Source organism: Ahaetulla prasina, chromosome 10 (assembly GCF_028640845.1).
Source record: "Ahaetulla prasina isolate Xishuangbanna chromosome 10, ASM2864084v1, whole genome shotgun sequence".
Lineage (NCBI taxonomy): Eukaryota > Metazoa > Chordata > Lepidosauria > Squamata > Colubridae > Ahaetulla > Ahaetulla prasina.
In genome coordinates, this window is record NC_080548.1 from 33,661,609 (window position 1) to 33,676,040 (window position 14,432).

A 14,432-nucleotide genomic window follows, 5' to 3' on the forward strand; every position below is an offset into this window, starting at 1 on the left:
TTCCTGACACTTCCCATTTGACTCTGCAAGAGGTCATCAAGCCTGTCTCTGGGCTTGGAAGTCTGGAGCCCTGGATCCTACACTGGAAACATCCCAGAACGGATACAGGCGGGGGGGGGGAGGCAGTTGGGGGGGGCAGAGGACGGGGCTGCTGGCCTTGGGGAAAGAGCCTGCTGGGCCCTGCTCCATCCAGCCACCATGGCTCTTGCGCCCCAGCCCATCACTGGGTTGAACTAGGCAGGGGCTGGTCTCTGCAGAAGCCTTTGGGCTCCCACAAGCCCACCTCTCCATTTCTACTGCATGCCTGTTGCCTCCCCACTCAGAAGCCCCCAAGAGCAGTGCTCGCCAATTGCCTCCTTTGGGGGCCGAGGCAACTCCCGCTGGGCAAGAGAAACGGGGGACAAGAGCACCACCCAGGCACAGGTGTCCGCCCAGGTGAGAGGGCACTGCCTGGGGAACGGAAGCCCCCCCGCTTTTCCCTGTCCTCCTGAAGGCTTCCCCAGGACAGGGCCAGAAGGCGAGGAGTGGGTGAAGGGTCAGGGGGATGTTTACAATCAGGGACGCTCAGGAAAAAGCCTCCACTTCTTTGGAGCACATTTCCTTCAAAACAGCCCAGCCTGCCTGAGTGGTGAAATATGACCAGCCCTGCCAGAGGAGGGGTGGGTGGGAAGCAGCCGGGCTCCCTTCCAGCACTTCTGGAGCCTGAAGGTGAGGTGGGGCTGGGCTGATGGGCATGTTCTCACTCTGCCCTTTGGCTTTCTGATCTTCTGGCATGGAGCCCTGGCTCAAATTAACACTCCCCCCTGCAACATCGTCCTTACAGGATGCATTTCTAGGAAGCCCCTCAGATCTCCAGTGGGAAGTGGGAGGGGTTGGGGGGAAGCTAATAGCCTTTAGCCACTTATAATAAGCTGCTCTTCTCATGGCCACATCCAACCATAGAGCCCCCCCCCTCGACATTTTCCTTACAGCCTCTGGCTCCAGACCGAGAATGCCCCCTGCCTGGAAATGCTAAATGAGGAGGCCTTGCAAAGACATGCCAGGCCCTAAGACAAAGATTGGAAAATGCAGCCAACTCAGGGACTCCCAGGGTCTGAAGGCAGCATGCAAGTAAATCTCATCTACAGCGAGCAAGTTGTGCCTGCAGCTGACCTGCCCCAAAGACTTTTTTCTGTTTGTCTCTTCAGTCACCAGAGCCTGCAGGCAGTGGGCAGGTGGATACACTGAGGAGGACCCAGAGCTCTTGCATGCTGGGAAGACCTGGGCAACACCTTGTTGCTTCCTTTCTAACAGGCTGCCCTCACCTGCTGTCCACTTAGCAGAAATGGGAGAGTAGGCAAACATTTGGAAGAAAAGGAGTTTGAAAAATGGTTTGGCACAGGGGCCAAATTAAGTCTGGACTTGGAGAGGCCAGCTGCCTTTGACACTGCTGGGGTCAAGCAAGCAGTGCAGGCTGGGAGTCAAGTCGGATTCTCTTAGGAGCTTTGGCCAGGGAAGAAAACAGGAAGCTGGACCAGCCCCCTCCCCCGCTCCTGAGAGGTTGGAAGTGAAGGTGCAGTACTCACGGGGATCCCAGAGGGTCTCACCCTGCCTGCAGCCCCAAAGGGCTGACGGAGGGACAGAGACTATTTTCAGCCGTCCACCGGGGAGTCCTTATTTATTTTATTTTATTTATTTTATTTAATTTTTATACCGCCCTTCTCCCGAAGGACTCAGGGCGGTGTACAGGCAAAAGTAAAAACAACACAATATACAAATTAAAATACCTTTTAAAAACTTATTAAATTAGCCTGAAATTAAAATTTTCCATACTAAAAACCCCATTTAAAATTAATAAAATTTCCCCTTAAAACTAATTTAAGCCAGCCTTCTGAATAAAAAGATGTGTTTTAGTTCACAAATGTCCGGAGGTCAGGTATTTGACGTAAACCCGGGAAGCTCATTCCAGAGTGTGGGTGCCCCACAGAGAAGGCCCTTCCTGGGGCCGCCAGCCGGCATTGTTTGGCGGACGGCACCCTGAGAAGTCCCTCTCTATGGGAGCGTACGGGTCGGTGGGAGGCATGTGGTAGCAGCAGGCGGTCCCGTAAGTACCCAGGTCCTAAGCCAGCTCCTTCTTGGGAAGGAGCCGCGAGAGGCTTCCTGTGCATAAGCAGAGGGCCTTGAGGACAGGAATAAACCCTTCCTGGCCAAGTGGGAAAGGGCTGCAGGGAAACGCTGCGGAGGAACCCACAGCTGACGTCAGATGTGGGAGGATGTCCGGGTGTTGGCCCCAGAGGACAGGGAGGAGACGCAGGGGCCTCCGCCAACTGCACCCCAGGCCATGACCCTGGCTTGGCTCTTCCAGACCCACTTTGGCTAAGGAGCTGCACCACCTTTCCTGAGGTTGCCTTCCGCAGGCTCTGCTTTCTGATAGAGGCAGGGCAGAGAAGGGCTGAGATCTCTTGACCAGTGGAATCCGCACGTGGCCCAGAAGTGGCTTCCTACTAGTTTTTGGCCTCAGTCTCCCCAGAGCCCACTAAAGCCCTCCTCTTTGCCAGCACTGCCACACAGCAGGCTCCTTTCTCCATGCTCCATTCCAGCCAGGAGGCACCGGCCACTCGGGCTGGGACTGTCTCTTCCAGTGTGGGTGCCAGATTAGCTGTAGGGCAAAGCAGCCCCTTCTGCCGCTCTCCAACCTCCCCACTCTGGCTTGTGGTCGCCTGCGCACCGTGGCTGCTCCTTGGCCGGGGGAACTGACCAGCACTAGTGGGAGCAGCGCCCAGAGCTACCCTCACCAGGCAGGGTTTCCTCCTCTCTAGCCGTGGCTGTGGGGCGCTGCTGACCGCTTCGCTTAATCCCGTGCCCGGCCGCCAGCAAGGCAGCCTTGGATTCACGCACGGAGATCGCGCAAGAAACTTCCACCTCGGGCCGCTGCGCATCCTCCGCCGGGCTCCCGGGGCACCAAACACCGGTGCAACAGCGACACCCAGCGGCAAAACGACGCGCTGCACAGGGCCAGCCAAGGCCAAGCAGGCTTCGCTTCTGATGGGATCGTCGGGCCCATCAGGCACTGCCGAGCCTGACGCCTGTGAGTCTGGGGGCCACGACCAGGTACCCTCCGCAATCCACTGAGCCGGACACAGAAATCCCGGCTCTCTTGCAGGGGGAAAGTCCGGTTGGCCCAGTAAGCCAGGACTGCTGACTTCACACACCGCGTGGAGCCCCTCCAACCCCCCCACAATTGATTGGGCGGAATTGGCTTCGAGTCGCGGTATGAATGCAGCCAACATGCGGTGCATGCCAGGCCAGGACCACCAGTCCCATCAGCCGCGCCACTGGGCGGGGGCCGGGGGGCCTGGGTTGATGGGACCTGCAGCCCGACTCGTGAGCCCATCCCTCCCGGCCTGCGGCTGCTCCGCGAGAAGCTCCCCGAAGGCCTCCGGTCCCTTTAAGGAACGAGCAGGACCAGGTTCCTCGTGGGCGGGGCCACGCCTACGACGTCACGCTCGCGCAGGCGCACCGCGGAGGCGGCGTGGAGCCTCCCGGAAGGCGAGGCGCCGGCGCGGCACGTGGCCCGGCAGAGATGGGGGCGGCCGGCGAGGAGGCGGCGGCGGCGGGTGGGGCTCGGGGGCCGCGTGTCGGGGGGCCCGGAGTCTGCCGGGGGCAGCGCGGGATCGGCGGGCGGGGGGTCCTGGCCGCGCTGAGCACCCCCGTGACGACGCCGTTGCTTCCCGCAGGGCCCGCCCGCTTCCAGTGCCCGGAGGACTTCTGCGCGCGGCACTGGGCCCCCGGGGCCGCCTTCTGCCCGGAGAGCCTGGCGGCGGCCGGCAAACGCCTCCTGCTCATCAGCGCTCCCGCCGACTTCCGGCCGGAGAGGTGCGCGGGGAGGGAGGCTGGGCGAGGGGCCCCAGGCGCTCAACCGGCCCCGACCCGGCGCTGCCTGGGGACGCAAAGTGGGCGGGCGGGCGGGCGGGCGACGCGGGGCCTGGCAGTCTCCGGGCTGGGCGAAGCTGAGCGCCAGGGAAAGTCCTCAGGCGTTCCCCTTGCCCGGAGCGGCGTGGGGCGGGAGGGCGTGCGAGCTGACCGCTGCGTCTTGTCCCCCGCAGCCTCTCCGGCCACCGCCTGGCGCTGCCGGGCTCCCCCCTTTTGAGGGCATCGCAGCCAGATGGTAGCCAGAAAGTCTACAGTCTCCAAGCCAGCCAGGAGGAGAGCGCTGCCCGCCTGCTGATTGCTGCTGCCCGGCCGGAGCGGCTCACCTGTGCCCGGCCTTTCGGGGCCTCCCTGAGGATTCAGGAGAGACACGCGGACCCCGGCGCCACCCCGGCCCTCTTCCCCGTCGCAGAGAGGCCGCCGCCCCGGATCCCCGAAGGACTCAAGCAGCGCTTCTTCCCCTTTGGAGCCCGGGTCAAGGGCCCTCTCCCTTCCTCGGAAGTGGCAGGGAAGGCTGCCCGGAAGAGGGGCAAGAAACGACTGCTGCTGCCTTTGAAGCAGGCACTCTGGCAGCCGGAAGGTCCCGAGCAGCTTCAGGGGAGTTCCCCGGAGCCCGCAGGGGGTCTGCTGGGAGGGTGGGTGGGAGGTGGGAGTGAGCCACGGCTCCTGAAGGAGGAGGTGGCAGCGGCAACTGAGCCAGCAGTGCTCCCAGTGCTTGGTGGGCAGCTGCTGTGGAAGGATGCCCGGCCAAGTGGCCACTTAGAGGAAGGTTCCTTGTTGAGAGAGGTGAAAGAGCTGGACAGGAGAGCCAGGAAGAGAGAGAAGAAGCGGAAGACCCGCCTGGAGACAAAGGAGTTACCAGATCCCAGTTCCAGGTACTGGCAACCTGAAGCGGAACCCTGGTTGCAGGGAGGGAGGGAGCCAAAGGGAGGTGGGGGCGACTGCGCAGGAGAGCCGGCCGGATGCAAAGCCAAGAAGAAGACGACGCAAGAGACCGCGGCAGAGGGGCTCTGGGGCGCTGCTGCCATCAAGGAGGAGCCGGTGGATGTCCCTTGTCTGGAGAGCCTCCTGGAAGAGAATTTGAGGGCCATTGGAGAGGACCCTGCTGGGGTCCCCAGCTGGAAGAAGAAGAAGAAGAAGAAGCGCCGAGAGAGGCTGGCAGAGGGGCTCTGGGGTGCTGCTGCCATCAAGGAAGAGCCGGGGGACGTCCCCTGTCTGGGGAGCCTCCCAGAAGAGGGTCTTGGTTGGGAACTCGCTGGCTACATAAAGCAGAGCCCAGGGAAGGGGGCAGGGGAATTGTGGAGCATTGTGGCTCTTAAAGAGGAGCTGGGGGACGTCCCCTCTCTGGGGAGTCTCCCAGAAGAGAGTCTGGGGGTCACCCCAGAGGACTCCATTGGGGAACACCCCAGCTGCAAGAAGAAGAAGAGGAGGAGGAGGAGCCGAGAGAGGGCGGCGGAGGAGCTGTGGGGCGTCGCTGCCATCAAGGAGGAGCCAGGGGACATCAGCTCTTTGGGGAACCTCTTGGAAGAGGGTCTGGAATCTGCTAGAAAGGGCCCAGCTGGAGAACTCCTGGCCTGCAAAAAGAACAAGAAGGGAAAACTGGACAAGGAGCCCCTACAGGAACAGGGGACAGAAACACAGCTGGACTGGGCTGCCCCTCTCTGGCAAGAGGCAGGGCAGGAAGAGCCATTGCAAACTAATGGGGCGGTTCCAAGCCCCAGACCCAAAAAGAAGAAGAAGGAGGGCAGGAGGAGGGAGGGGGAGGACCAGGCTGGACTCTTTGAGGCAGGAACTTAACAGCCAGGGAGGGATGGCTCTCTTCCTGCCAAGTGTTGCTGATCAGTTGCCATGTTTTTATTCCCGCTCTGTCTGCCCCTCCAAATAAATTCGAGAGCTTTGCATGCCATTTTTCCCCTTAAAAATGAGTGGCTGCCGTATTTGTTTTTTTCCTGCCGGACGGTGCTTTATTGCCTGTTTTCTTGAGCAATGTTCACATAGCAAAATAAGGCTTTGTTTCTTCTCTGAGAGGGAGTTTTATTGCTCTCTTATCGCTCTTCTGGGAGTTTTGAGGGAGGAAGGCCATTGGATCCTGGTGGTTTCAGAGAAGGTTGTGAATCGTCCTGGGCCCATCACCACCTGCTTTTCAGTCCCCTCCTCACTTGGGCACCTTCAGAAAGGGTTCATGAAGGATGTCAAAGAGCCTCTTGGCCTGGAAAGGAAGAAGAGGTGCAAGTCTGTGTGGGAGGGGTCCAGGTGCTTTGGGAAGTCCAAACTTTAAAAGCCTCTTTTCCCCTTTTATGAAATTCTAGGTGTTTCCCACTGAAAGCCTTTTCAGACGTAGCAATCTTCCTCTGCCAGGCCTCCCCCAGCTGTGTTGGGACTCAGAGTGCAAGACATCCAGCAATATTGCGGCTGGGCTACCACTGTGTTTGGCTTCCCAAACTGAAATGGCCGCTTCTCCCCCCTGTGCCAGCTGGTCTCCCTTCTTGGGAGAAAGCCCTGGCTCCACAGACCAGCTGCCGTAAGGTTAAGGGCAGCAAGCGAGGGATGCCCCTTGCACAGGTACCAATTCAGCTCTCCTTAGCTTAGGAAGGGGAAGCCTCTGACTAGGGGAGGTGGGGAGGCTTCCCTTCCATTGTGCCAGCCGATGGGTTTGAGGGCTGGGGCGACAGGCTCCACTCACCTTTTGAGGCCCAATGCCAGGGCACAGGGAGAGGTCCTCCTTGGAGGCATGGACAATGTTGGCTAGTGACTGCAAGGTAACAGCAGAGGGACTCAGTGGGACCATCCCAGGGCATTCACGGGCGTCAGACCTGCCATAAGCTCAGAAGGAAGCGAATGCACAGATGCCAACACCCACCTGGGAGTCAAGGGGAAGGAGGCTTGGAAGGAGCAAAGGACAAGAGGTAGTCGCATCCCTCCCACTTTTGCTGCATTGGTTAGGGCTGATGGGAGGTGGAGTTCAACAACCTTGGGTGTGTGTGTGTGCGCGCATGTGTCACAGATGACCCCTTTCGGCTTGTAGACTACTGGGAAGTGCTGCTCTCAAAGCACCAAATCCTCCCTGCCCATCCCCAACAGAGAGAACTGGCTCACTCACTCTGAACGTGGACAGCAGGCTCAGGGTGTCTGTTTTGTTCACGGATTTCACGCTGGTCAGACAGTCGCTCACCTGGGGGAGAACAAAGCAGCTGCAGCACCAGGCCACGTTTAGCTGCTGCGCAAGGCAACTGGCAGCTCGTGGCTGGGACAGAGGGATGGGGGGGGGTGCCTCTGCCCTCCTTTCTCCCCAGCCAAAGGAAAGCAGTCGCACCCGCGAGAGATAGTCGTGCTCCACTTTCTCCTTCAGCAGGTCAGCCGGCTTCTGCTCGTAGGCCTTGTAGGTCTCCAAGTAGCGTCCGGCTTCTTCTGGACTGAGGGTGGGACAGCATCAGAAAGCCATTGCAGGAAGTTCAGGAGAGCTGCCTCTCTGCTCTGCATTCATGAGGTTATTCCTGTCTGCCTCGGACAAAATCTAGGCACAGGCTTCCCATGGGAGCAGGGGCATTTGCCTTACGGAAAATTTTAAGCAGAAACTTGCTTTCTGGTGCCTCCCCCTTGTACGGGGTCTTCCCTAGCCAGGTTTCTGCCACCTGCCCAGCACTGGGGTCTCACCTCCAAGCCAAGATGAGGGTGCAGTCAGCAAGGATGCAGATCTTGGCCAGCTCCTTGACTGCCTGGTGGGGGTCTTTCTGAAAGCCAAGATAGGAATTGCGGCTAAGGCAGCCAGCCAGCCTTGGAAGGCAGAAAAGGGCCCTGCGCTCCAGCATCTCCCCCTGCAGGCCTCCTGGCAGCTGCCAAGGTCTCGGCAGCCACAGAGAATGAACAGAAGCGTTGTGGGCCTATTTGTTAATGGACACTCGGCTGGGAAAGGAATGTGGGGCCAAGGAAATCCATAGAATCAGCTGCCTGAGGCAGAAAGGGGGAGGGCTGCATCTCACCACATCAATCTGAAGCAGAAGCACCTGCAGCTGGTACGTCTTCCCCAAGTTACGCAGCCGCTCATGGATGTAATTAGGATTCAGGTTGTGGTACCTGAGGCTACAAAGATAAAGGTCAGAATGGAGTTTGTCTTTTTCAAAGGGGCAACCGCTATCAAGATTAGGTTTTACCAAACCTCAAAATGTTGCAATAATGATTGAAAAAAGGGGCCCGATTCTGATCTGCACTGGATTCTGCAATAGGCATCCTAAATCTCTAGCTCCGTGTGGCTAAAATCGGCTGGTGCCTTTCAGACTGTACATTTCACCAACTCTTCATCGTAGGAAGTTTAGAAACATGCTCCAAAGAAATGAATGGAGAGCATTCTGCTTATACCAAGGGGGAAACAGCATTTTGGACCGGAAAAAGAATTTGCAGAAGACCTAATGTCAGATGGTTTCCCGTGTGGTACTCTGATCTCCCCACCCCACCCCCGAAAAGAAATAAGCCTAATTCCTATTGAACTGTGAACAGACATGGGTCCTCTGAACAGGGATCCCCTGAACAGACATGGGTCCCCTGGCAAAGCTTGCATTCAAAACTGATATTACTATACATGCAAGTACATTTACAGTTAATTATAAAAATATTCTCCCTGGCAGGGGACTTGAGCCCAAAGCCACTACTTGAACAGCTTGTGGTGGAAGGGAATGTGGGCTTCCTCTCCTTACCTCAAGAAAAGGGCACATGTGCTCTGGCCCAACACATAATCTGGGACAACTTCGCCGAATTCCCAAGGCACGTTGCGGACAAACTTCAGAATGGGGTTCCCCCTCTGAGGGCAGAAGAGAGTCCTCTGTCACTGTGGAGGAATTCCCACCTGTGCCTGTGGTCACAGAAGAAGGCAGGCAGCCCGCTGCTATGAAGCAAGATGAGAAACTCCCCAAAGCATCAGCAGTACCTGGAAACTCCTGAAGAACGTGGAGGTAATTTATCAGGGTGGAGAAAAGCCATGCCTTCTGCTGAGGGAACAGGGAGGGGTGGGAGCTGGTGCCAGTTAGATAGAAAGGCTTTGGGAAATTCTGGGAGATTAAGTCTACACATCTGAACAGTTCCCAGAATGATCTAAGTCAGGGGTCTCCACCCTTGGCAACTTTAAGACTTGTGGACTTCCACGTCCCAGAGTTCCTCAGCCAGCTTTGCTTTGATGCCTGATCTAAGTGGTCTGTGCTGGATGTGAAGAGTAGCCACGCCCAGTCCTGCCACCTTCCTGGACACCTGTCCCTGAGCACTGACCACATTTGCCTTCTGGCCTTCCAATAATAGCCAGGCTGTCAAAATGGGGGTCTGACCAGGAATGTTCCCTGCTGGCCTGCCTGCTTTGTCTCACCTGCCGGGGACTGACGATAATAGCATTGTGCTTGGCCCCCGCTTTGGGGGCTGTGGGGCTCAAGGGGGAGCCTTTGTCTTCCGCTGTGCTTTTGGGGGCCACAGCACTCTTGTCCTGGTTCTGTGGAGGGGCTTCTTCCGAGATGCTCCTAGCCGATGCAGTGGGAGCAGCTGAAGTGGGTTTCAGCTGAACAGCAGTGGAGGAGGAAGAGGTGGCCACAGCTTGCCCAACAACATAGTCTGCGTAGGATGCCCCCCTGGGCGCAACTGAGGCCGCAGGGACTGTTGCGGCTTTGGCTGCCGAAGCGGCTTTGAAGAGAGAGTTCACCTGGGAACGAGGGAAAATGGGGGTGGGGGGAAGAATCCGTCTCAGATGCTGAAAGGAGAGATGGAGGCCCCTCAGACTCCCCAGGTAGAAGTTAAGGACCCAAATCCCCCCCCCACAGTCAAGGGAAAGGAATCTGCAAAGAGATTCACAGATCACTCGAGAGGGAAAGGAGGAGAGGGGCTGGCAGAGGGGAGGCAAGCGGGGGATTAGCCTCGAATGGGCCCAAGAAAGAAGTTGCCGAAGGCTTAACTGATCTCCTGAAGTGAATCACAGAAGTGCTCTGTGGCTTTTCCTACCAGAAAAGGAATCGGCCCAATTCCTTTTGAATTGTGAACAGAATTGTGGTTCCTCCATTTCCGGCAAAAACGGCATTCAACGCCCATATTACTATGCAGGAAAATACATTTACACTTAATTATAAATACTCTCTTTGAGCCCAAAGCTGCAGCCTGAACAGCCTGTGGCGGAGGGGAAGCTGGGCGTCCCGAAGGCCCTCAAGCAGCCCGGTGGGATCCCCGAGTTAAAGGCAGTAAGCAAGGAAAGTGGGCAACTCTTTCCAGCGCTGGACGGGGCTGTGCCTGCCCGCTAAGGAGGGAGGGAAGGAGGGAGGAATGGAAGGAGGGAGAGAAAGAAAGAAGGAAGGAAGGAAGGAAAGAGGGGGAAGAGAAGGAGGGAGGGAGGGAAACAGGCGCTCACCTCCTCCTCCTCCTCCTCCTCCGCCGCCTGCAGGGCGAACCTCCTGGCCTTCCGGGCCTCCATGGCGGGCCGGGGGCTGCGCCGGGCTCAGCGCGGACGGCCAGCGGGCGCTCCCAGCCGCCTCCTCCCGGCGGGCCCTGCGAGGAACAGGGTCGGGAGCGGCGAGGCGGACGGATTCCCGTGTATTTTATCTGCCGCCCCTCTCGAAGCCGCTGCTCCGGCCGGATGGCAACCGCGGCTGCACCGGTGGGATTTCCGCCTACAGGCTTCTTTCGCGGACGCGACGTCCTCCCGCGTCCAGCTGTGCGACCAATCAGGGCCTTGCCTGTCTGGCGCATGCGCGCCACCTCAGACCCCCGTGGTGGGGCAGCTAGGTTTCCGGCAGCTAGAGAGGCGGGTCCGGAGCGCCTGGTTTCCGCCGCGCCCCTCTGACGACCCGAGCTCTATCGTCCTCCGCCGGCGGGACAGAAAGGCGGCTGTGCCGTCGGAGGGAAGCGGCTCCGGAACTTCTTAGACTGCCGCTCTAGCCGGGGGGCCTCGCTATTTCTTCCACTGGGAGGGGCGGCAGCTCTTGCGGCAAAAAGGGATTAATAAATTTGTATGGAAGGGTAAAAAACCGAGGATAAAGTTAAAAATAATGCAAGACGTTAGGGAAAGAGGGGGTTTAAAAATGCCTAATTTGAAATTGTACTATGATGCAGTTGTTTTAACTTTAATTTCTGATTGGATTAATTTAACAGAGGAAAGGATTTTGAATATAGAAGGTTATGGTTTGTTATATGGATGGCACGCATATGTAATATATGACAAGAAAATTGATAAGACATTTAAGAATAATATGGTCAGAAGTGCGTTGTTGAGGATTTGGAAAAAATATCAATATAAGTTAGATGGAAAGATACCAATATGGACCATCCCCAGACATATGATAGAGAATATAAATATATTACAAAAAATGGAAGTTATCACTTACAAAGAGCTTTTGACTATGGTAAAAAGGGAATTACAGTTGAAATCTAGGGAGAAATTGAGGATGAAGGAAGAAATTATACATGGTTCCAGTATGGACAATTGCAATCTAGATGGAAAATAGATCAGAAAATTGGTATAAGGCAAAGTGATGATAATCTGGTAAAACAAATAAAAGATCAAGGTCAACAGCATATAAAGAGATTATATAATGTATTGGTTGAAATTGATTCAGAAATGGAGTTGGTTAAAGATTGTATGGTAAAATGGGCACAAAATTTTCAACAACCTATAATGTTAGAAACATGGGAAAAATTTGGGTGAGGAATGTTAAATTCACGCAAGCACAAAATTTAAGAGAAAATTTTTATAAAATGTTTTATAGATGGCATTTAGATCCTAAAAAACTGTCATGTATGTATCCAAATGTGAAAGCAAAATGTTGGAGATGTGATTGTGAGGATGCTACCTATTATCATATATGGTGGACTTGCAAAAAAGTTAAAGCCTTTTGGATTAAAATATGGTGGATTATGCAGAACATTTTGAAAAAGAAGATCAAGTTTGTTCCACAGTTCTTTTATTAGGAATAATCTCAGATTGCACTGTTATAGAGACAAAACTGATTCTGAATTTAATAACTGCTGCAAGATTATTGATTGCACAATATTGGAAGAAAGAAGACTTACCTACAATTGGAAGGAGGGAGGGAAACAGGCGCTCACCTCCTCCTCCTCCGCCGCCGCCGCCTGCAGGGCGAACCTCCTGGCCTTCCGGGCCTCCATGGCGGGCCGGGGGCTGCGCCGGGCTCAGCGCGGACGGCCAGCGGGCGCTCCCAGCCGCCTCCTCCCGGCGGGCCCTGCGAGGAACAGGGTCGGGAGCGGCGAGGCGGACGGATTCCCGTGTATTTTATCTGCCGCCCCTCTCGAAGCCGCTGCTCCGGCCGGATGGCAACCGCGGCTGCACCGGTGGGATTTCCGCCTACAGGCTTCTTTCGCGGACGCGACGTCCTCCCGCGTCCAGCTGTGCGACCAATCAGGGCCTTGCCTGTCTGGCGCATGCGCGCCACCTCAGACCCCCGTGGTTGGGCAGCTAGGTTTCCGGCAGCTAGAGAGGCGGGTCCGGAGCGCCTGGTTTCCGCCGCGCCCCTCTGACGACCCGAGCTCTATCGTCCTCCGCCGGCGGGACAGAAAGGCGGCTGTGCCGTCGGAGGGAAGCGGCTCCGGAACTTCTTAGACTGCCGCTCTAGCCGGGGGGCCTCGCTATTTCTTCCACTGGGAGGGGCGGCAGCTCTTGCGGCAAAAAGGGATTAATAAATTTGTATGGAAGGGTAAAAAACCGAGGATAAAGTTAAAAATAATGCAAGACGTTAGGGAAAGAGGGGGTTTAAAAATGCCTAATTTGAAATTGTACTATGATGCAGTTGTTTTAACTTTAATTTCTGATTGGATTAATTTAACAGAGGAAAGGATTTTGAATATAGAAGGTTATGGTTTGTTATATGGATGGCACGCATATGTAATATATGACAAGAAAATTGATAAGACATTTAAGAATAATATGGTCAGAAGTGCGTTGTTGAGGATTTGGAAAAAATATCAATATAAGTTAGATGGAAAGATACCAATATGGACCATCCCCAGACATATGATAGAGAATATAAATATATTACAAAAAATGGAAGTTATCACTTACAAAGAGCTTTTGACTATGGAAAAAGGGGAATTACAGTTGAAATCTAGGGAGAAATTGAGGATGAAGGAAGAAATTATACATGGTTCCAGTATGGACAATTGCAATCTAGATGGAAAATAGATCAGAAAATTGGTATAAGGCAAAGTGATGATAATCTGGTAAAACAAATAAAAGATCAAGGTCAACAGCATATAAAGAGATTATATAATGTATTGGTTGAAATTGATTCAGAAATGGAGTTGGTTAAAGATTGTATGGTAAAATGGGCACAAAATTTTCAACAACCTATAATGTTAGAAACATGGGAAAAAATTTGGTGAGGAATGTTAAATTCATAAGCACAAAATTTAAGAGAAATTTTTTATAAAATGTTTTATAGATGGCATTTAGATCCTAAAAAACTGTCATGTATGTATCCAAATGTGAAAGCAAAATGTTGGAGATGTGATTGTGAGGATGCTACCTATTATCATATATGGTGGACTTGCAAAAAAGTTAAAGCCTTTTGGATTAAAATATGGTGGATTATGCAGAACATTTTGAAAAAGAAGATCAAGTTTGTTCCACAGTTCTTTTATTAGGAATAATCTCAGATTGCACTGTTATAGAGACAAAACTGATTCTGAATTTAATAACTGCTGCAAGATTATTGATTGCACAATATTGGAAGAAAGAAGACTTACCTACAATTGGAGAATGGATTAGTAAAGTATCAAATTTAGCAGAAATGGCAAAAATTTCTGCCTACTTGAAAGACTGTACACAAGAAAAATATATATTGGAATGGAGGAAGTGGATTGATTATATTCAAAATAAGTATCAGATTAAAAAATATCAATTAGTTTTTGAGTGAAGTTAGGAATTATTATGTATTAGTTTAAGAAAGAAGGGAATTGATAGTGTGATGGTGTGAAATGGAATATGTTTTATGTTATATTTTAGATTATGTTTGTTAGTTACAATACCCTGTATTCTGTTCTGGGAAGTCTCGGGGGGGGGGAAGGAGGCGGGGAAGGGGAAGACTATAAATTGATTGGTTGCCATTGTACAGGAATAATGGTAGAATTAAACAAGTTGGAATGGTGTAATGTCGGGACTGCTCGGCAAACACTCCCGAAGGAAAGGGTAAGGAAAGAGGAGTAAAGAAGGAAGAAAGTAGGTAGGTAGGTGGGTAGGGAGGAAAGAAGGAGGAGAAGAAAGGATAGGAGGAGGAGAAGAAGGAGATAGAGGGTTAGAAAGGATGGTAGTGAGAAGTGGGAAAGAGGAGGGGAAGTAGGAAAGCGAGGAGAAGGTGGTGGGGGAAGTTTAAGAAGGATGAGAAGGGAAGAAAGGATTAAAGGGGGGAGTGGCAGTCGAGCAGCCCTGACTGAGTATAATTTGAGTATAGGACTGATTGTTGGATAAGTGATTGTATTGTACACTGGTCAAATTGTGGGAATTATTATGGAAAAATAAAAAAATTTTGCAAAAAAAAAAAAAAAAGAAT

The 14,432-nt window shown here is 53.7% G+C and overlaps 2 protein-coding genes across 5 annotated transcripts; one reads left to right on the forward strand and one right to left on the reverse strand.

The window, feature by feature from the left end:
- The first annotated feature begins 3,505 nt into the window (after positions 1-3,505).
- On the forward strand, positions 3,506-5,824 carry POLR1G (RNA polymerase I subunit G). Its single transcript, XM_058196143.1, has 3 exons — positions 3,506-3,596; positions 3,717-3,855; positions 4,086-5,824. Exons 1-3 carry the CDS (start codon positions 3,563-3,565, stop codon positions 5,704-5,706), a joined length of 1,794 nt encoding a protein of 597 aa, XP_058052126.1. The 5' UTR covers positions 3,506-3,562; the 3' UTR covers positions 5,707-5,824.
- A 22-nt stretch (positions 5,825-5,846) lies between these two features.
- ERCC1 (ERCC excision repair 1, endonuclease non-catalytic subunit) lies at positions 5,847-12,777 on the reverse strand. 4 transcript variants are annotated; one of them, XM_058196145.1, is made up of 9 exons: positions 11,977-12,777; positions 9,260-9,586; positions 8,601-8,704; positions 7,890-7,989; positions 7,564-7,640; positions 7,223-7,322; positions 7,010-7,081; positions 6,593-6,661; positions 5,847-6,118 (listed from the first exon to the last, which is right to left on the reverse strand). In XM_058196145.1, exons 1-9 carry the CDS (start codon positions 12,034-12,036, stop codon positions 6,065-6,067), a joined length of 963 nt encoding a protein of 320 aa, XP_058052128.1. In that variant the 5' UTR covers positions 12,037-12,777; the 3' UTR covers positions 5,847-6,064. The 4 variants fall into 4 exon arrangements, with proteins under 4 accessions (XP_058052128.1, XP_058052127.1, XP_058052129.1 ...); XM_058196144.1 differs by lacking the exon at positions 11,977-12,777 and adding an exon at positions 10,283-11,084; XM_058196146.1 differs by lacking the exons at positions 6,593-6,661; positions 11,977-12,777 and adding an exon at positions 10,283-11,089.
- Between the last annotated feature and the right edge of the window lie 1,655 nt (positions 12,778-14,432).

Excerpts from the sequence above, each read along its gene's own strand:
- POLR1G (XM_058196143.1), top strand. The coding sequence starts at position 3,563 with ATGGGGGCGGCCGGCGAGGAGGCGGCGGCGGCGG. Across the intron at positions 3,597-3,716 it reads CGAGGAGGCGGCGGCGGCGG|GGCCCGCCCGCTTCCAGTGC; the intron begins GTGGGGCTCGGG and ends TGCTTCCCGCAG. Across the intron at positions 3,856-4,085 it reads GCCGACTTCCGGCCGGAGAG|CCTCTCCGGCCACCGCCTGG; the intron begins GTGCGCGGGGAG and ends TGTCCCCCGCAG.
- ERCC1 (XM_058196144.1), bottom strand. The coding sequence starts at position 10,345 with ATGGAGGCCCGGAAGGCCAGGAGGTTCGCCCTGCAGGCGGCGGAGGAG. Across the intron at positions 9,587-10,282 it reads AGGAGGAGGAGGAGGAGGAG|GTGAACTCTCTCTTCAAAGC; the intron begins GTGAGCGCCTGT and ends CCTCGTTCCCAG. Across the intron at positions 8,705-9,259 it reads TTATCGTCAGTCCCCGGCAG|AGGGGGAACCCCATTCTGAA; the intron begins GTGAGACAAAGC and ends TTCTGCCCTCAG.